The following is a 20,772-nucleotide window of genomic DNA, read 5'->3' as shown; positions in this document are numbered from 1 at the left end:
GGACCAGTCCAGCTGAGCAGGCCGGGGACAAAGGCACACGCCCGTCCCTGGCGACACCCCACCCTGGTTTCCAAGACGGTCCACGTGTCTCCGGAGGGCTATCATGTGCTGCCTCTTGACGTCAGAGGAAGTGGGCGTCTGCCAGCTCATTTCATGGTGGGGGTAGTCGGGAGCCTGACTCCAGGAGCTTTGATGCCCCCTCCCCCCCGGTTACAGATGTGGATCCAGCTGCTGTACAGTGCCTGCTTCTGGTGGCTGTTTTGCTATGCGGTTGACGCCTATCTGGTGATCCGGAGATCCGCTGGACTGAGGTATTCAGAGGAAGCAAGCCTGGCTTCTGACCCGGTTTGTTGCCTGAGGGAAGGTTGGAGAGACCTCTGAGTGCTCCAGAATGTCTTAGTTTCTGTATGACAGGCATAGCCCGTCAGAACCTTTCAGCCAGCCCCTCTGCTGAGGAACATCTGTCGCAGCTCATTTTTATAAAAGGCAGGAGGCAGAACTGAAATATCAAGGATGTTAAAACCCTGAAAACAAGTAACTCAATAGATTAAATATTTAGAACTGGACAAATCTTGAAAAAGAATTGACATGAATGTAAACATTTGTGACGGCATCTAAAGATTTGGGGATAAAAATTCTTGGAAATATGTATTGATACTTTATGCCCAAGAATGCAGGAGGTGCGGTGGCTGCCAGGGAGGAACTCCACAGCGGTTGGTGCCTTGGCCTTGGTGGGTTCGAATCCCTGCCCTGTCACTCACCTGGTTGTGAAAATTTTCTAGGGAAGATAGTCAGGGTCAAAGGCAGCCAAACAGGTGTACCAGTGAGAATTAGTTTCGCCTATGTAAAACACATAAAATAATAGTGACTTAAGATAGGAGTTTCTCTTTCATGCTAAAGGAGGCCAGAGGTAGGCAACCTAGGGCTCTTCTGATGGACATCAGGGACCCAAGCTCCATCTCTCTTTCTGCTGCACCATCCTATTATGTGTCTTCCATCCTCAAGGTGTCATGAACCATTATAGCTGCTGGAGCTCCAGTCATCAAATCTGCATTCCAGACAGCAGGAAGGAGGAATGGGGCAATACAAAAGGGGCCTGTTTTCCCTTGAGCCAGCTCTCTTTTAAGCAGCCTTCCTGGGAGTTTCACACAGCAATTACATTTTTGTATTATTGGCCAGAACTTAGTTTCATGGCCACACTTCGCTGTAGGGGGAGGCAGGAAGTAGAGTTGATTCGCCAAGCATGCTGCTGTTGTGCATGGCATCCAGGTTATGTCACTTAGGAAAAAAGGGAGAATGACTTTGGGTAGGCAGCGAGCAGCATGAGAAGACCTTGTCCCTGAAGCCGAGTGCAAGTATGATGGTTCCCTTACTCAGTTTGGGGGGATCGGAGCTATGGCACAGAGGTGTCATGGACCACCATTTAGTTGCAAAGATGAGGAACCCTGCAGCACTGAAAGGAAGCAGAAGAGTATGCTTCCTGCTGTCATAGGAGGATGTATGATTTACTTCCATCCAGGGGACACTGGGGTTGGACAGGACAGTCTGACAGCTGTCTGGACCCAGAGGACAGACAGAGCTCTGAGAAGCCAGGACAGGCAATCAGGAAGCCCTGCTCACACCCAGGGGAGTGTCTGGATTCATCTTGGAGCTCAGTGTTAGGGTAGGCAGATGTTGGGGATGTGCCAACACTACAGGATGCCAGGCTTCCAAGGACCCACCCATCAAACAGGACGCAAATGTCCAAGGATGCAAAACATCCAGGCGCCTCCCAAGGACAAGCGCCACGGCAAGTTTCCAGCTCTGGGAAGACTGAGGCCCAGGCTTTGTGGAGCCGGACGCTGGGCTGGCCTGGCCATGACCTTGGCCGTGCTCTCCCACCTCAGGAGACGAGGCCACGGGCTCTATCCAGCCCAGGCTTGCAGTCTGGAATGCAGGGATTCCGCACCCTTCCACACCCTCCCACACCCTTTCAGCCTCTGCAGGAAGCTGCTCCTGGGTTTTCTGAGTGTCCTGCAAAGCCTCTGCCTTCTGGGCAAGACAGCCCTGTGTGCTCTCATACCTGGAGGGGCAGAGAGGGCTGCTCGGACCCAGAGATGATGGGGGAGGCAGAACACAGAGCTGCTCCTTGGGGCCGCCCACAGAGCCGGCTGTAAAGCTTTCTCCTCCCTGGAGCTCCCTCCTCATGAGCTGCCTCTCTTTACTCTCTTGTCTCCTTGGAGAGGGGTCCTTCGCCCAGAGCTCTGACTACTCCCTCGGTCCATGCAGCTGATCTTCAGGGGTAAAATCCTGCTGAGTTGGGGTTGCACCCAGGTGTCCGGCAGAGCTTTGAGTGACCGCAGGTACCTCTGAAGGAGCCTGATCCCCGTCTTGTTGTACAGAAGAGGCAGACTGACCGCTGTGTCTGAAGGGCCAGAGCCCTGCACGTGGTCCCAGCATCTGTCTTCCTGGCCCCACCTGCCAGGCTGACTGCTCCTAATCCTTGCGGGGTGGGGCGTGTGGGAGTGCAGACATCCATGATGGAGATGTTAACTCTGCAGGGAGTAGAGGGGTAGGTGGGGAGAGGGGAGGCCCCATAGGAAACCCCCCTGCTCTCCTGGAACATGGAGTAACCACCCAGTTCTTAGAGACCTTCTTCCTGGTTTGGACTGAGCACTGAGACACTTGCATACTGGGTACAGAGGTGACTTCGGGAAGGATTGGAGCCAGGAGCTCCTTGCTTACCAGGGGAGCTGGGCACTGAGGAGGAATCATGAGGTACCTGTGCCTCGCTCCTCCCCATCGGGAAAGCCTTAGGTTCAGTGAAAGAAGCCAGATGCAAAAGGCCACCAAGAGCAGGACTCCATTCGGAGGAAATGTGCAGAATAGGCGAAGCCATAGAGACGGACTGCAGATTAGTGGTTCCCAGAGGCTGAGAGAGGAGTAACGGGAAAGACTGCTTGATGGGTGCCCGGTCTCCTTTTGGGGGTGATGACAATGTTCTGGAACTGGAGAGAGGTGCTGGATGCCTAACACTGTGGATGTCCTAAATGCCACTGAGCGGTTCACTTTAAAATGCCTAGTTTTATTGTTTATATGTAGAATCTTAAAAAAGAGAAAAGGGGACACAAATGAACTACTTTTTATAACATGATTGATTTCTTGAACACGTGTGAGCACATTTGACTGTCCTTTATGATTGGGGGAAAAATGGCTAGTTTTATGATCCACGAATTTCACCTCGATTAAAAGCAAACAAACTCAAGAGGCAAAACAAGGCAGCGGTTTGCCGAGGGTTTGCAGTGTGCGGTTCCCGGCTCCCGCGCGGCGCGGGGTGGGCCCGCACTTCGGCGGCTGGAGCTGCGGCCCTCTCCCGACAGCACCGTCCTGCTGTACCACCTGATGGCCTGGGGCCTGGCCGCGCTGCTGTGCGTGGAGGGGGCGCTGATGCTCTACCACCCTTCCGTCGCCAGGTAAGCCGCCCCCGCGAGCCCGCCCACCCGACTCCCGCCCGCGCGTCCTCCCGCAGGAAAGGCCCGGGCGCCGACCCCGAGCGGGCGCCTTGTGGCCGTTGTGCGGGGCCGCGCGAGGCTGTGCGCAGGGATCCGCGCAGGCGAGACCCGCGCTGACTGCGCTGCTGCGCGTGTCCCGTGCGTGCGGGTCGGTGCCGGTGCCGGTGCCACAGGGCGCCCGCAGCGCCCGGGGCGCGGGGCCACTTCTCTGCGCGCGCGCGCCAGGCTCCAGGCGAGACCCCCTCCGGAGTGACGCCGCTTCCTGGCGCCCACTCGTAATCTTTCATTCTTCCAGCCAGCTTCCTCTGCAGCAGCAGGTGACTCGAACAGCCTAAGGACGAGTTCGAGATGCTGGAAGAATCCAAGGGTGGCTCTGAGAGAGCTCATCTTAAGCGTCTGCTGGCTGTGCGTTCTCACTTCTCCATCCTGTGCTCTTCTGAACACGGTTGCTGGGAGACGTGGCCTTTGAAATTGTCTCAGGCATTTCTTCAGGTTGAAAATCCCATCCATGAACTTATTGGTAAAGCCTCTGGGCCCCTCCAAGGTTATATGCTCCAGTTTTCACTGGAAAACTGAAAAACAGGTTGCACACTGTCTCTAGTCTGTGATTTTAGGGCACTGCAGACCAAGGATCAGCATAGCACGGCCCTCAGGCAGATCCGGCCCCCTGCCTGCTTTTGTAAATAAAGTTTTATTGGCACACAGCCGTGCCCATTTGTGTGTGTGCTGGGTACGGCTGCCCTCACACATTGAGTCGTTCTGACAGAGGCAATGAGGACTCTAAAGCCTAAACTATCTACCATCTGTTCCTTTACAGAAAAAGTTTGCTGACCTGTGGTGTAGACCGTGTCTCTCCCTTACGTTTTGATTTCTTGTAGCTGCTCCCTGGGACGTCTCCACACTGATGTTGCCTTGTCGACAGTGACTCCTCACAGGTCCAAACAGCCTGCTCTCTCCAGGAACCTTAAAAGGACAGGTGTAGAGTTAGCAGATGTAACAGAGGAATGCACTTAATCGGAAAGGGGATTGTTACCACTCACCCCCCCCCATGGGACGCTGCACCTGGGCACAAGGGAGCCATGGCTGCAGGCTCCCAGGAGCGAAAGGGCCCCACATGGCCTTGGCGATGCTGCCCCCGGGAAGCACCTTAATCCTCATCCTCTCAGCCCACCACCCGGAGCCCTCGCTTGCCCTAGGCTCCCGCCCTCACTGACGTGTCCTTTGCTTCCCTGCCTCTGAATGTCATCTTTTCTTCCTTTGTTCCCCTGTCTCCCCTTGAGTCCTTCCAGACCACATTGCACTTCCACAGCTGCAGATGAGAACGCCTGGTGGAAAGCCCGCTGCATCACAGGTGGTAGTGTAACCCTCAGGCCATAAGAGATGGGCACTGCGTTTTCCTTACCCTCTCTTCTGCATTCTCCGCCAGGTTTCCCCTACTGGTTTGAGCAGTCCAGGTGTATTCAAACAGGAGTGCTTGAATTTTTATCACCTTCCGTGGCCACGGGGGCTGTTCCCGCCTCTGCTTTTCCCCTTCAGTCTTGGTTTGGGCCCGAGCATCCTCTTTCCCCTTTGCTTTGGATTCTCTCTTCATTTTCCTGTAGATGATGCATTTGTGCGCTGACAGTTAACACCCCTGGGTGTGGCTCTGTACCACGTCCTACAGTGACAAAGTCCCATGGCCCATCCACAGAAATCTCTCTGAACAGAACCACCCAAGTGATTACCCATCACCATGAGCACAATGTCCTTTGAAATAGGAAGCATGCATATTTTCCATAGGTCAAGGACAGACGTTGGGTCTTCTCCGTGACATCGGCCAGGCTTAGCCCATCATAAGCGCTCCAAACCTAACTAGTTCACTGAGTGCCTTCGTCTTCCTTGAATTGTGTTTTTTCTTTGAAGAGACCCAGTATGCGGAAGCCACCCTCTCAGAGTCTTTTCCTCTCTCTAGCTTTTCCCAGCAGGGACCTTTAAAATCTCCCCTGTTTACGAGACAGACAGAACTGTGATTGATTCCCCCTATTCTTCTCCAATTTATTGCTGGTCCACAGACGTGAGAGATGAGTCAGATTTCCGCTGGGCAGAGTCAGTGTCCATCTGAGCATCTCCCTCTTCTCTCCGCTTCCCGGTAAGTCGGAGTAGTTCAGGCTGAGCTTTGTTTTTGAGAATGACTTGGCTTCCCTTGCTCAGGTGTGAGAGGGGCCTGGAGCATGCCATCCCCCACTACGTCACCACGTACCTGCCGCTGCTGCTCGTCCTCGTGGCCAACCCCATCCTGTTCCGGAAGACAGTGACTGCAGGTAAATGACAGGCCAGCCCCATCCCGTTCCAGGAGACAGTGACTGCAGGGCAATAACGGGAAAGCCCTCGGGTCGCGATGCCACGGGAAAGGCCCCAGCCCTTGGGCTCAGACAGTTATCTGGGACCGTTGACCTCATTCGTCATCCTCCAGAGACATCCGCAGAGTACAGCTGGGGCAAGTGAGTAGGTTCAGTAAGTGAAAGCGAGCAACGCTACTGAGTCGTGGGCGGTACAGATTCTTTGTCAGCATCTGATAGTGCGAAGCCAGGACCACCGTACTTTCCACTTCCGTCTGGGCTCATCCTGGCTGTGCCGTGGCCTGCCCGGAGGCCCCAGAGGTGCCTTGGGAAACTGCAGAGGTGAGGGGAGCAGAAGAAAGGGCAGCCCAGGGGGAGGTCTGGCCGTGGGCCAAGGCGTCGTGGGAGCCTGGTTTCTCCTGTGACGTGTGGGCCAGTGTCTTTCCCTGGTGGGGCAGTGAACAGGAAGGAGCACACAGGAAGTGAGTCAGACGAAGCTGTAAGAACTACAGAAGAGGGAGGCTGTGAGTCTGCGAAGGCCCCTGACAGACCTGGCTGAGGCAGGGGGCTGCACTGCACCCCCCACCCCATCCTCAGGGAAGTGTGGCCTGGAGCAGGTCTCCACCCCCCTCAAGCTGTGTGGCTCCCCCACGTGCAGAAGGATGGAGGGAAACATACCCTAACAGAACGGTCGCTTGAGGGTCAGCTGTTGACTGTAGGACTTTAGAACATGTCAAGTACTGGACCACAGCGTCAAGGGGTGGGAGATCCCTGTGGGTCTCTGGGTCACTCTTTTCATATCTCATTTAACACTAGTGTATTGAAGGTAGCTTTTTTTAGAATGAAATCATACAATTTGCAGCAACATGGATGGACCTTGAGATTATCATACTATGTGAAGTCAGAGAAAGACAAATATCATATGATATCATGCACATGTGGAATCTAAATTATTGGCACAAACTTACTTACAAAACAGAAAGAGTCACAGACATAGACAACAAATTTAGCTTACCAAAGGGGAAAGCTATAAACTAGAAGTTTGGGATTAGCAGACACACACCACTATATATAAAATGGATAAACAATAAGAACTTACCATATAGCACAGGAAACTAACTTCAGTATCTTGTAATAACCTATAATGAAAAAGAATATGAAAAAGAATAAACGTATGTATAAGTGAATCACTATTCTGTATGCCAGAAACGAACACAACATTGTAAATAATCTATACTTCAATTAAAAAACATAGCTTTTTTAAAAAAACAAAGTTGCTGATTCGATTGCATCAAACAAATAAAAACGACTTACAGAAAAAAGACTGGAAAGAAATACACTAAGATGCTGACGCTGGTTGTCTCTGGGTAGACCATAGACCATTCATTCTTTTCTAAACTGTTTTATATTTTCCAACTTCTTTACAAGGAGAAATGTTAAATCTTTTCAACATTTAGAAAAAGCAAGCTTGCGTTATTTTTATAAGGAAAAATCTAAAGCATTAAAAATATGATTCCCAGAGGGAGGGTGTATCTCAGTGGGAGAGTGTGTGCTTAGCATGCATGAGGCCCTGGTTCAATCCCTAGTACCTCCATTAAAAAAATACATAAATAAATAAACAGACCTAATTATCTCCCTCTCCCACCGAAAAAAAAAATATATATATATATACACACACCACACACACAAAATATACATATGCGTTTATATGTGTATGTATATATATGTATATGTATATATGTATATATACACGCACACATATTTATACAGTCCCTGTACTAGTACCATCCTGGTAAAATCTGGAGTTTAATTGCTAGTATGGTAGCAGTGCCAATTTCTTCATGGCGATCAGGCTGACTGTGGTTGTGTAAGATGCTACCTTTGGGGTGAAGCTGGGTGTAGGTAGACAGGAACTCTCTGTACTATCTTTGCAAATCTTATGTAAATCTAAAGTGATTTCAAAGTAAACATTTAAAAAATGTCTATCCCCTCGAGGCTCTGAGAACTCCCAGGCAGAAGCTGTGAGGAGGGCACGGCGTGTCCGGCGGGGCTTCAGGCTCTCCTGGCTCTGCCTGTGGGGGGGTAGGTAAGGAGCCTCACGAGTAGTCCCCCTCTTTTCACAGTGGCCTCCTTGCTGAAAGGAAGACAAGGCATCTACACAGAGAGCGAGAGACGGATGGGAGCGGTGATCAAGACCCGGTTTTTCAAAATCATGCTGGTTTTCATTATTTGGTAATCTTTTTTCTTCTTCTTCTTCTTCTTCTTTTTTTTTTTTAAACTGTCCCTGGGAAGGGATATGCAAACCACTTGTCATTTGCTTTCCTGAGTGTGACCTGAAAGTTCCAAAGGGAAGAGTCTTTGGAAAGGAAATCTTTGAAACTGCTAGGTGCCCTTGGAGGAAGTGCATGCCAGACAGGAAGGCAAGTCTACAATCGTGCACTCCTGGAGAGATATTCAGATCGACTCAAATTGGAGGAAGAAGCCCTTAGAACAAGAAGTCCTGGGTTTAGTTTTGATACATCCCAGCCATACGCATGCGGTGTTTTGTCCCTTGCTGGGTGCACTTTGAGATCAGTGCTCCATCGTGCCTTGTAAATCCACCCATTTGCATCAGTCTTGACACCAATTCCTGTGTCTGATGAGCTAGGAGGGCAGGGGCACGGCCTTGGTGTGATGACTCACTGCCCGGTCAAGAAGGGCAGGGAGCAACCTTCCTCTCCTACGCTCTCCTCCCCCACTGCTGTTCTGACCCAGTGTTTCAGGTGGATGCGTTGGGCAGAGACCTGTAACCAGTGCAAAATACACTGGAATCAGAAAACACTTTGCTGCGGTGAAGCGATGCTTTGCCGGACAGGGCGCGCCTTTGTAGTGTTACTAATTAACCTGATGTGAGGAGGTCGGTTTGAATATCCTCCCAGAAGAGACATAAGTTACCTCCCTCTAAAAATACACCAAGCTTGCCATTTCAAACTTCCCTGGCCTCCCGGCAATAACCTCAAAACATTCGAACTTAGAATGTCAAGATAAGATTTGTTTTGGCCTTCATCAAAATGTCAGGTTGCTCTTCAAACAAATAGTGAATTCTGGGTTATTGGGTATGCGCTGGAACCTTACCCCGGATGTCACGTTGTGCGTTACCATCAGAAGGATTTGTCCGTCTCTGCTTTAGATGGACAGGAATGGCATCTCTTACACTAAATTCTTGGCATGCTGGTTCCCCCTTCCTGCTGAAGCAGTCACCCTTCCAGGACTTTTAGATCTTGGTAGACATGTTCCTGACCCCTAGCATTAGAAATGAATTCTGTGGGGGAGGGTGTAGCTCAGTGGTAGACTAGCATGCAGGAGGTCCTGGGTTCAATCCCCAGTCCCTCCATTAAAGAAGTAAACAAACAAATAAATAAACAAACCTAATTATGATCGCCCCCCCCCAATTCTGATGCAAGTTCTTTTCACCTCTCCGCCATTTTCTTTCTAACAGTTGGTTGTCAAATATCATCAATGAAAGCCTTTTATTCTATCTTGAAATGCAACCAGATATCAATGGAGGCTCTTTGAAACAGGTCAGGAATGCAGCCAAGACCACGTGGTTCATTATGGTAGGTCAATCTTGATTTAAAATTTTCTTCTTGGAAAAAAAAAACAACCAGAAGGAATAAAAGCCACTCAGAAGTATGATGTATCTGTTACTTAAATATGTAGTGAGTTGAACAGGTTCCTGGGCTGCCTACCTCTGGCCTTGGTCCCCAAGCTAGCTTGATTCATTCAGTGTGGGGTTGCTATAAAGTGGGTATGACTCTGGTCAATCAATTTGGCAAGTGTATCACACCTTGGACTCAAAATATCAGTGAATTTATCTTGAAAAAAATATTTCAGACTGAAGAAACCATAGGAATGAAGATAATCCTTACTATCCATAATCATAAAGCATTATAGACAACCCAAGTCTTTAAAAAAACAAGAATGGCTAAGTAAATTATGGTCTTTGATACTGATAGAATGTTATGCAGATGTGAAAAATGACAATAATGAAATCTCTAGCATTAAGTGAAAAATTCAGGATTGAAAACCTATACTAATGGCAACTACCTAATAACACATATGTGAAAAAATGTTGGGCAGAAATACACAAAATGCTAATGAAGTGGAAAGACCACGGGTAGATGACGCCGTCTTTTCACTGTCCTGCGTTTCCAATAGGAAAGTCCCTATGTCAGCTGCCACTGGGGAGGCCTCCCTTCCCCACACAGAATTCGTATTTACACTGCATCAGGGTCTGAGAAATCTGATTCACGGGGACTCTGAGATCAGACAGCGTTAACTGCCCCCGTCCTTGTCCTGTGGTTCCTTTGGTTCACTTCCTGTGCACGACCACACGGAGCGGGAGGAAGGTTCCCTCAACTCACTGTTGGCCTCTGGAGCCTTTGTGACATGACGGTCCGCCCTGGGAGCACGAGGTGGCCAGCCCGGGTCTCTGCAGGACAGCGCAGCCTCCCTGGCAGAGGCGCAGACGGCGCTGGTTCGGTGGCCCCGTGCAACTCTCCCTTCCCTCCCTGGTGGGCCTGCTGCCAACTCCAGTCCCTCTCCCCGCCCCCCCTCCCCCCCTATTTTCAGGCGCCTTTGGAGGCCCAGCACCTCCAGGCGATCTTTGTCTCGCCGCACTCCAGCCAGTGGGCCCCAACCCCGCGCGGAGCCCCACGGACCTCAGGCACCTCCCTGCGCGCACCCGATGCCCTGCCTCCCACCTCCCTGCGCTGACCCTCCCCGTCTCTTTGTCCCCCTCGCAGGGGATCCTGAATCCAGCCCAAGGGTTCCTCTTGTCCCTGGCCTTCTACGGCTGGAAAGGGTGCAGCCTGGATTTCCAGGCTCCCAGGAAGGAGATCAAGTGGGAGTCGGTGACCACCTCGGCCGCCGAGCGGCCCCAGCCGTCCCCGGGGGGCTCCCGCGAGCCCCGGGGAGGCCCCGTGCGCACGAAAGTGGTGCGAGCGGGCGGCGGGCACACCTCCGACGAGGCCCTGAGCATGCTGTCTGAAGGTAAGAGCCCTCGCCCGGGCGGGCGGGCGGGCGGCGGAGCCCCCGGGCCCCCTGCAAATGCGCCGGCGGACAACCGGGCGGCGCTGCTGGTGCGCAGGAGCTCCGACCGCGTGGGTCCCGTGAGTGCGCGCGTCCCCGCGAAGGCGCAGCTCCGCGCCCACCGGCGCCGAGCCCGCACGCGTCCCATCGCCGCTGCTCGTGCGCGTCCCCGCCCTCCCGGCCTTCCCCGCGGAGGCACCCGAGCCTCGCGTTCATCATGGCTGGCTCCTCCGGGGCTGCCTGGCATTTTGCCTGCGAGATAACCTGTCCCTACAAACCCGGCAGTAACACTGGCTTTTAGAGTGGACCTGGCCTCTGTAGCTGGTCCGTGCGCTTTGGTGGTCTGGCTCCCTCGGGGGCATTTAAGACGAAACGCCGGTCACTCAGTGCTGGTTCTCCCAATCTGTCCTTTCCCGCCAACACTAGCACTGCGGTCTTCAAGCTGCGCTCTTTTTAAACTCCTGTCCATCGTATGTGGGGTTGTGTCCGTTAACCCAGCTGATACAGAGGAAGAACGTATCAGTTCAAGGTCCAAATAATGTTTCTCTGAAGACTGCCATTTACTAAGCCTATTACATATATTTCATACCTGTATATTCATGTAGGTCTGTGTGTGTGTATGTGTACACACATATATATACACACACAAATAAATCTGAGGGAGGGTATAGGTCAGCGGTAGAGTGTGATTAGCATGCAGGAGGTCCTGGGTTCAATCCCCAGCACCTCCATTAAAATAAATAAGTAAATAAACCTAGTTACCTCTACACCACCACCACCACTACCACCAAAAACCCCTGTAAAAATAAGTAAGTCTATTAGATGTAGTTTCCATGAAACATGCTATAACCTATGATTTGTCACTTGCTCTGTATTCTGCGTTTCCTATTACAGAAAGCTCATTTATATTCTCATCAAGTACGTAGCGAGAGAATAATAACCAGACCTATGGTCCTTATTCCTAATGAAAGATCAGTGACTGTCATGGTTATGATAGCTGATTAATCAGATTTTATCCCCTTGAAAGATTCTTCCTGAGTAAACCTTTTGCCGTTAGCTCTGAGTAACAAGACGTAAAGTTCTTTAGAGGAAGAGAGTGCATGTTTGCAGGGCCCTCCTCTGGGCATCAGGGGTGGATCCCCACAAATGCCGCTTGGGGAGGAGGCCACCTGGCCCCGCCTTCTGTCCCCACTGAGGCCCCGAAGCCCCTCCCTCTTCCCACTTATTACACTCGGGCTGGTCGAAAACACCTTTAAGCAGAAGGCAGGTCCACCGCCACTGTCACTGTTCAGCGGATATACGTCCTGCACGTGTAGCTCATGCTTCACCATTGCAAATGGTGCCCAACAGCTGTTTGTAATACTGGTGTTAAATTACACACTTTTGATGGAAAATTCTAGCAGCTCATGGTTCCAAAAGGCCTAAGAGTAATTAATGATAAGATTTAAAGAATTCTTAGTCACATAGGAGTTAGGGTAGCATGTCTAATACATCTCAAAAGAGCTTAGATTGTCTTAAACATTTTCTTACTAAGATTTCATTGGTAAGCACCTTCTCTGAATAACAGCAGTGTTTGTGAAGCTTATGAGAAGCGAGATGATGTGCGATCTGAGGAAGGGACCGAGCTCTGCAGGAGCTCACGGTAACCTCAAGGGAGGGCGTGTGCCTCTGGGCACCGGACCACTCATCTCTGCCTCCTCCAAGAGAGCTGGGGACAAGCTCTTCTGGCAAATCTCCCTTAGTATTTCTTGACCTCTAGTCGGGTGCTAGCGACGTGATTCCTGTGAGATTAAATAGATCCGTGTGCTGTTTATCTAAATGGTGCTGTCACACAATGGGCATTTAATAAATGCTAACTCTAGTAAGGATGAGTAAATAATAGTACATATCATCATTTGAGGGGGACAAGGGAGCACATGTCAGCGAGGAACAGAATTAAAAGGCCATGAAAATTTCCAGTTTGCATCTAAAACACCAAGGCAAAGCCATCCGCGCTAACGGAAGTCAGCCCAGGGCAGGACAACCCCTGCACAGCAGACGCCTGCTATTTAGCCGCAGGCAGTGCACTGCTGCCAGGACCCAGAGGAACGGACAGCCTTGTCTCCTAAAGTGACAGTCTTGGAAATGAGACATGGCTGGCTACGTCTTGGGTTGCCTCCTTTCTCCTCCTTTCCAGCCACTCTAATTTTCATCTCTTTAGTGAAGGTACAGGGCTGTTCATAACACGGAAAATACTGTTCCATGCGGGAGAAAAGTCCAGAGATACAAACTCAAAGCATAAAACACAGTTAGGCTTCTTCCCATTGGCATTGCTAAGATGAAGCCTGACATGTTTATCAGATCCTAAAGCTCCTGCTACTTTTGGGATTCACTCCAAGGCCAGCAGACTTACACTGAGCTTCCATTATTAAGTATCTGATGCGATGTCTGGCACTTACTAGGCACTTAACGTAAATTAACTGAATTTGAACTTCAACAAATATTCATTGAGCATCTGCAATGTGGTCAACACCATTTTAGCCGGGGGGCAGGGCGGGGAGGGGGGTTGTGAGTGTCCCTGAGAAGTATCATGTATGAAACTTACAAATAAGTAATGACCTTACTATCTATCTTTTATTCTAAAAAGTCTGAAGGGTTAAAGGGACACAGCAAAGGCAGAGACGGCATTGTTTTTTGGTGCATGGTTGAGTCTGTGGAGGAGGTGATTTTCAAACTGGGTCTTGGACCACAGACTGGAACAGAAGAGGAGGAAGCCCAGGGAGGACCCTGTGTGGAGGCACAGAGCAGAACGTTTGTGCATTTGTTTGAAGGTGGCCACTCGTGGGGTTTGTGGGAAGCTGGGGAGGCAGGCTGGGAGCAGATGATGAAGGGTTCTCATGAATCTGTATACTGAGGAGTTTGCGGTTTACCTCGCGGCCAGTGAGAGTCCGGTTAAGGTTTTTAAGAGGAGAGATCCACTCAGATGTGCTTGTAGGACTAGCCCAGTGAGTAAGTGTGGGAAAACTGATGTGGTGATGTTTCATGACCATGGCAACAGTTAACGTTGAGGAGATCTGTGTATAACCCCTTACGACAACTTTGTTCAAAATACCACCTTTGTAGGGAATTAGAATGTCCCTTGCGACTAAAAGTCAACAAAAAAGACACTTCTCACAAATGAACAAATACCTGCTTGATTTTCATCTTATGAACACCAGAAAACCTGAAACTATTATTTCCTCACCCAGGAGCATTCGGAAGCTTAGTGTCAGGTCTCCCGCCCTCCCTTAACCAGGACACTTTCCTCTGCTCACGCGGGTAAAGATCAGGATCTGATGATACGTCAGTCTTACCATTAGCTTCAAAGTGGGGAGGGTGGGGGTTGTATCTCTCAGGGGATCGGCTCCCCTGCTCCTCCAAGGTCGCCCAGGATCCCGTTACCCCACCCCCACCCCGTGGGAAGGGGCGTGGCTCCGGCGGGGGGCGGGGCCACGATGGGGCTTGGGTTGTGCCCTGGGGAGGGGTGCCCGGAGGAGCACAGAAGCCTGCCTCAGTGTGGAGGGGTGGAGGGGCCACAAAGGGGGCATGTCGTAGGCAGGGGCCTGGGTGGGAGGGTGTGGACGTGTGGGCCTTTCCTGGCCGTGGGTAAGGGGAGGGGCATGGCCACAGGGTCCGTGGACAAGATGCATGTGGGACGTAAGGGCTGTGGCCAGTGGGCAGGGCTGATACGTGCGGCGTGCGGGGGACCGAGCAGGTTGTGCTGGGAACGGAGCACAGGTAGCGTGCTCCCAGGCAGGAGGCCTGCGGCCTATTTAGAACCTAGTGGATGGGCTGAGTGGGGGCACCGCGTCTCTCCCTAGTGCCTGTGCTCTCCCACGACTGTCCTTCCCGCAGTACTCCTGTTCCCTCTGGGTTCTGCCTCACCCGCAATTCTCCGCCTCTCCCACAGTTCCCCTTCCTCTACCCTCACCCTCACCCCGTTCTTCCCACAGCGCGCCTGTCTATCTGAAAGTCCCTGTGTCTCCCACCATACATTACTTCTCCCGCAATACCCTGCTTCTCCCGTAACGCCTTGTTGTTTGCACAATTCCATGTTTCTTCTGGATTCCTCTCTCCCTTGAGCCCTTGTCTTGCTTGCAATTCCTGTTCTCTCCCACAACACCCATTTCTCTCAAATCCCCAGGATTCCCCATTCCTCCCACAACTGTATTCATCCTCGTCTCTCATAGACCTCTCTTCGGCAATTCTGTTTTCAACCAAACCCATCTTTCCTATAATACTGTTTCTGCCAGGTTCTCTGTCCGCACCCCCGACCCCATGCCTTCTATTTCGCAAGTATTCCCCCGCCACTTCTGCATTCTCCCCCATAATCCCTCCCTTCTGCTACACTCTCTGCTGTACTCTCTTTCTCCCACAGTTCCGCAGCTGCCTCAAGTTACCCCCATGTCCCGCAATTCCCCATCTTTCTCACAGTTCCCTCTCTGTCCCGTAATTCTACATTTTCTCCCACAACCCCTTGCCTTTTCCACAATTCTCCACTTCTACATTCTCCACTTCTACATTGTCCATATACACTCTACATTACCCCACAATACACTCTGGGTACCATAATTTTCCATCCTATCCCACACTCCCTTCTCTTTCCCACAGTGCTCTATTTCTCCCAATACCCACCACTTCTACTGCAGTTACACACGTGCCACACAAGTCCACGCCTCCCACAATTCCATATTCTCTACAATAAGCCACCACACATCCCAAAATTCCTCATTTTCTCACACAATTTCATGTCACCCACTGTTCCATATTCTCTCCCACATTCCCTTGTCTTCCCACAATTCCTTGTTTCTCCCTGAAGTCTCTATTTGCTCACACAATTCTGCTTTCCCACTGTTCTCAGTTCTTTGTTGTGAGCTCAATCACCATTTTATTTTCCAGGATTGTTTTCTGAAACTATTTATCCTACAGTCCTCTGTTCTTCCAGTAATTTCTTTTCCAGAAATGCCTCTTCATATCAAAATTCCACACTTCTCCCAAAAGCTGCGACAACTCCCATAGTTCCTCATTCTCTGCCACAAGTGCCACTCTTCCCACTATTCCTCATTCTGTGCCTCAAATTGCCATACCTCCCACCATTCCTCATTCTCTGCCACAAGCTTCCACACCTCCCACCATTCCTCATTCTGTGACACAAGTTGCCACTCCTCCCACAATTCCTCGTTCTCTGCCACTAGCTGTCACACCTCCCACCATTCCTCATTCTCTGCCACTGTCACACCTCCCACCATTCCTCACTGTGTACCACAAGTGTCACACCTCCCACAACTCCTCATTCTGTCTCAAATTGCCACACCTCCCACAGTTCCATATACTCTGCCACAAGTGCCACTCCTCCCACTGTTCTTCATTCTGTGCCTCAAATTGCCATACCTCCCACCATTCCTCATTCTGTGACACAAGTTGCCACACCTCCCACAATTCCTCATTCTCTGCCACTAGCTGCCACACCTCCCACAATTCTTCATTCTGTATGACAAGTGCCACACCTCCCACAATTCCTCATTCTCTGCCACAAGTTGCCACACTTCCCACCATTCCTCATTCTGTGCCACATCTGCCACACCTCCCACCATTCCTCATTCTGTGACACAAGTTGCCACACCTCCCACCATTCCTGATTCTGTGCCACAAGTGTCACACCTCCCACAATTCCTCAGTCTTTGCCACAAGTTGCCTCACCTCCCACCATTCCTCATTCTTTGCCACAAGTTGCCTCACCTCCCACCATTCCTCATTCTTTGCTACAAGTTGCCATACCTCCCACCATTCCTCATGTTTCCACACCTTCCACAATTCCTCGTTGTCTACCACTAGCTGTCACAACTCCAACAATTCTTCATTCTGTGCCACAAGCTGCGACACCTTCTACAATTCCTTTCTCTGCCGCAATTGCCTCACTTCCCACCATTCCTCATTCTGTGCCACAAGCTTCCACACCTCCCACCATTCATCATTCTGTGCCACTAGTTGTCACACCTCCCACCATTCCTCATTCTGTGCCACAAGGTCCCACTCCTCCCACAAATCCTCATTGTCTGCCAGGCTGCCACACCTCCCTGAATCCCTCATTCTCTGCCACAACCTGCCACAACTCACAATTCTTTATGTCTCCCACTATTCCTCATTCTGTGCCACAAGTTGCCATGTCTCCTGCAATTCCTCATTCTCTGCCACTAGGTGTCACACCTCCCAGAATTTCTCGTCTCCCACAATTCCTCATTCTGTGCCACTAGCTGCCACACCTCCCACTATTCCATACACTCTGACACATGCCACCACACCTTCCACAATTCCTCATTCTGTGCTGCAAGTTGCCACACTTCCCTCAATTCCTCATTCTTTGCCACAAGTTGCCACACCCCCCCACATTTCCTCATTCTGTGCCGTAAGTTGCCACAGCTTCCACAATTCCTCATTCTCTGCCCCCAGCTGTCACACCTCCCACAATTCCTGTTTACCACCATTCCTCATTCTCTGCATGAAGATATCACACCTCCCCTTTCTCTTACAGCCCCATATCTTCCCTACAAATCCCTACTTCTCCCAGAGTTTCATACCCTCCCATAATTCCGTCTCTCCCACAATTCTCTGTTGCATAATTCTCCATTCTCTCCCAGAATTCCTCAGTCTGTCCCGTCCCTTTTCTTTCCCAGTGTTCCATTTTCTCCCACAATTCTGGATTCTTCATCGTCTCTAACTAATCTGTTTTCTTCTATGATTCTGTTTATCACATTCCATCTCTCCCCACATTTTCTCTCCTACACGTATTTGTCTTCCACCATAACTCCTTCTCTCTCACAGTTCCTTATTCTCTCCAGAATCCCCATTCTTTCTCACAATTTTGTTTTCCCCCATCATCCTTTGCCTCCCCACAATTTTCTCTTCTCTCCCAATTTCTACTCTCCCTTGACTCCCTGCCTCTCATTATTCTGTCCTCCCCACACGCCATTCTGCCTTTTCCCACAATTCTTGTTTCTTAACCCAAATCCTCTGTTCTCTCCCATGCTTCCCTATTATCTTCCACATTCCTCTGTTCTTTCATCCATCTTGCTCTTGGTCTTCTATGGTTCTCTGTGCTGTCACTTGCCCTCCTCGTAACACCAGGTGGCCCCCGGGTTGTACTTGCTAGGAGAGTGCGGGAGAGAACACAGCCTGGGCCTCCGACTCGGGGGGGGGGGGGCTAGATCAAATTCAACACCTTGAAGGGCAGCCAGGCCCAGGTGGCATATGTTCTCTGTGGCTCATGCTCCGAGTCCCCTGGTTGGGGTTCCCGATTTAAGAGATCCAAGAACAATAGCTGAGGCACAGGAGACAGCCAACATGCCTTCCCACCTGTTAGATCTCCATGGGGCCAGGAATTTCCCAAGAACCTCCCTAGCTTGCAAAGCTCCTTCTAGGGAGTTGTTAGGAAGGGGCTTGGCCCTTGGCACCGTGAGGTCGCCAGCATCTGCCTCTCCTGCAAGGACACTTGTTGGGCACTCACACTGCACCAGTAGAGGATTAGCCCACACACCCCACCAGCAGCCTCGCCAAGTCAGCTTCTGGGAGACTTGCTCCGCCTGCACATTCTCTCTTTGAGGAGACCCATGAGACCAGAACAGAAAACCCCTGGAAAGGCATGCCTGCCAGAAAGCCCAGGGTGGCAAGCAGCCAGCCAACTCGGCGTGGGTGGGGCTGGCAGTTGCTCAGGCACAAAGGGAATCTCCGTGGAGCCCCAGGGGGAGGGTGAAGGAGGCAGGAACTCTGGGAAAGCCACAGGGTACAGAGCGTGTCCCCAAGTGTGAGGTCATGGGCTGGGCGGGCTCCTCAGCCCAGACCTTGATCCCAACCCCCTCCCCCCTACTGTGACATACCAGCAGAGTCTTTCTACAACGACTACAGAAATCGCACACAAGTTCCCATGAGCCCAGGACATCTTCATAAACAGGGGGTGACCCTGTGAGAACCAAGCCACCAGCACCCCCAGCAGGAACCTGGTTCCAGAACTGGAAGTGTTTTCTCGAAGCTGTCCCAGCTGGGGCCTGGGCTCCAGGCAGAGCAGGGTCACTGCTCAGCAAAGGGTCTGCGCCTGCCACCCTGCTCAGCGACCCAAACGCTCTTCAGGGTCTGGCTGCAGGGTCCGTGGCCACAAGGTCTGTCCTTCCCCAACTTCTAATTCCTTTACCCTCTCTTCGTGGGTGCATCACACCTGGTCTGAGTTACTCGGACCTCCGTTCTTCCAGACTCATCTTAATCCTGCCCTGGGAGAAAACTTGGAGTGCCTCTCCCCTACACAGGCCACTGAGGGGGGGGGGCAGTGGTGGTGGGACACTGCAGCCCCAGACTTGCTTTTTCTTGGTAACATCGTCACCTCCTCCTGCAACTCAGGCTGCCCCAGGCATTTCCAAGCACAATTCATCACCCCCTCTGGCCCATACAATGCTGGCATTCTCGTTCCTTCCCTAAGTGTCCTCCAAAACTCTGCCTGCATCTCTTTCTAAGTTGTGCTTGTTCTTGCCCTTCTTTAAACATTAGACTCAATTCATGCTCTGAGGTACCTGTGCTGCATCCAGCTGGTATCAAGGCAGTGACCCCACTGTACTTTTCCAGTCAACATCTGTTGATCGGGCCTATTGGTGGAGGGAGTTTGGTATTTGGAGATTTTCATGAGGGACAGTCACTGGCCCCATGTGCTTCGTTGAAAAGGCCACCACCTTTCTCTGCGTCTTCCAGCTCTGTTTCCGACACACTTGCTGGGCAGCTGCACAGCAAGTTCTTCATCCACCACTAGGGGGCAGAGGAGGGCAGGCTTGGATCAGTGATTTAGCCCCGGTCCACGCTGTGCTGAGCAGTGATACAGACTAAGGAATCCCTGGAACTGACTTGGACTCATAACCTGGCATATGGCAGACATGCCTGAATATCAGCTGAATAAAAGAACAATTCTGACCTCTGTCCCAAAGGATTCCCACAGGTTCTGAAGAACGGTGTGTCACTGGGATGGTTAAACAGACCTTGCACAATTACTCTTCCCGCAGGAGTGGTGTTTGCTTTCATTCTACTGGTTGTTACCGACTTCCCCCTTCCCAAACCGTGGGGCATCATCCACGAAAGGGCAATTCTTAGTTATACCAAGAGATGCCCTTTGGACTCCGGCGCTTCCCCGGGTGAACGGGGGCGGTTTCCATGTGATCTGCAGCACTCACGTGGTGTGGCTGAGACCCAGCGGGGTGGTTCGGAGGAGGGGAGGTGGAAGAATGCAGGATCGTTCAGTCACCCTAGATGGCTCTGTAGGATTTGTTTTATCCTTTGGTGAAATGAAAGTATCACGTAATACGAACTATATGTGAAAGTATCATGTAACTTAAGAAAATACACGTTTGTGATGCTTGTGAAAGACCTGCCAGGACGTGGAAACCATCCCACGGCGGGTCTCTCCTTCCCTTTCCAGGTTCCGACGCCAGCACAGCTGAAATCCATGTTACAAGTGCGTCCCGCAGCGGAAACGAGGTTGGACCTATTGCAAAGCCCCGGGGAGACCTGTGAGAGGACGCGACGGGGCCCACACCTCGCATTCCTCAGGCTCCACGCTCCTCGCGCCTCAGAGCCGTGTTCTCGCCTTGCGGTCACCGCGGCCCCGGGGTGTAGTCCCCCCAGATCTCACTCTCGTCGTCCCGTTAGGGCGGATTCCCGCGGATCCCCTGTGTGAGGAGAGGTGACCCGTGAGTGCGCGCTGGGGGTGGGAGGAGGAAGAGTCCTGGACCAGGCTCTCCGCAGCTCCTGTCGTCTCCGTGGACGCGGGTTTTTCTGGTCCGCCTGTAACGTGAACGCCAGATCCAAGTCCTTGGGAAAGTGAATAAAGTAGTTGTGCCTGA

General features: G+C 51.4%; 1 protein-coding gene and 1 long non-coding RNA gene across 2 annotated transcripts in view; one reads left to right on the top strand and one right to left on the bottom strand.

Annotated features, from left to right (window-relative positions):
• LOC141576297 (uncharacterized) overlaps window positions 1-6,891 on the bottom strand; it is an 18,487-nt gene extending 11,596 nt beyond the window's left edge. Inside the window, exons 1-2 of the long non-coding RNA XR_012504634.1 lie at window positions 4,894-6,891; window positions 4,324-4,454 (exon numbers count right to left, since the gene is read on the bottom strand). This is a non-coding gene — a long non-coding RNA (uncharacterized LOC141576297). The remainder of the gene's footprint in view (window positions 1-4,323; window positions 4,455-4,893) is intronic.
• Window positions 1-20,772, top strand: part of GPR143 (G protein-coupled receptor 143) — a 25,410-nt gene extending 4,638 nt beyond the window's left edge. The window contains exons 3-9 of the mRNA XM_074359143.1: window positions 217-311; window positions 3,360-3,452; window positions 5,682-5,791; window positions 7,933-8,041; window positions 9,288-9,405; window positions 10,594-10,840; window positions 20,349-20,772. Of these exons, the coding sequence (XP_074215244.1) occupies window positions 217-311; window positions 3,360-3,452; window positions 5,682-5,791; window positions 7,933-8,041; window positions 9,288-9,405; window positions 10,594-10,840; window positions 20,349-20,443 (867 nt within the window). The 3' untranslated portion in view covers window positions 20,444-20,772. The remainder of the gene's footprint in view (window positions 1-216; window positions 312-3,359; window positions 3,453-5,681; window positions 5,792-7,932; window positions 8,042-9,287; window positions 9,406-10,593; window positions 10,841-20,348) is intronic.

This window comes from Camelus bactrianus, chromosome X (genome assembly GCF_048773025.1).
Source record: "Camelus bactrianus isolate YW-2024 breed Bactrian camel chromosome X, ASM4877302v1, whole genome shotgun sequence".
Classification (NCBI taxonomy): Eukaryota; Metazoa; Chordata; class Mammalia; order Artiodactyla; family Camelidae; genus Camelus; species Camelus bactrianus.
Note: the sequence above shows the minus strand (reverse complement) of the source record. Positions and strands in the feature narration are given on the sequence as shown.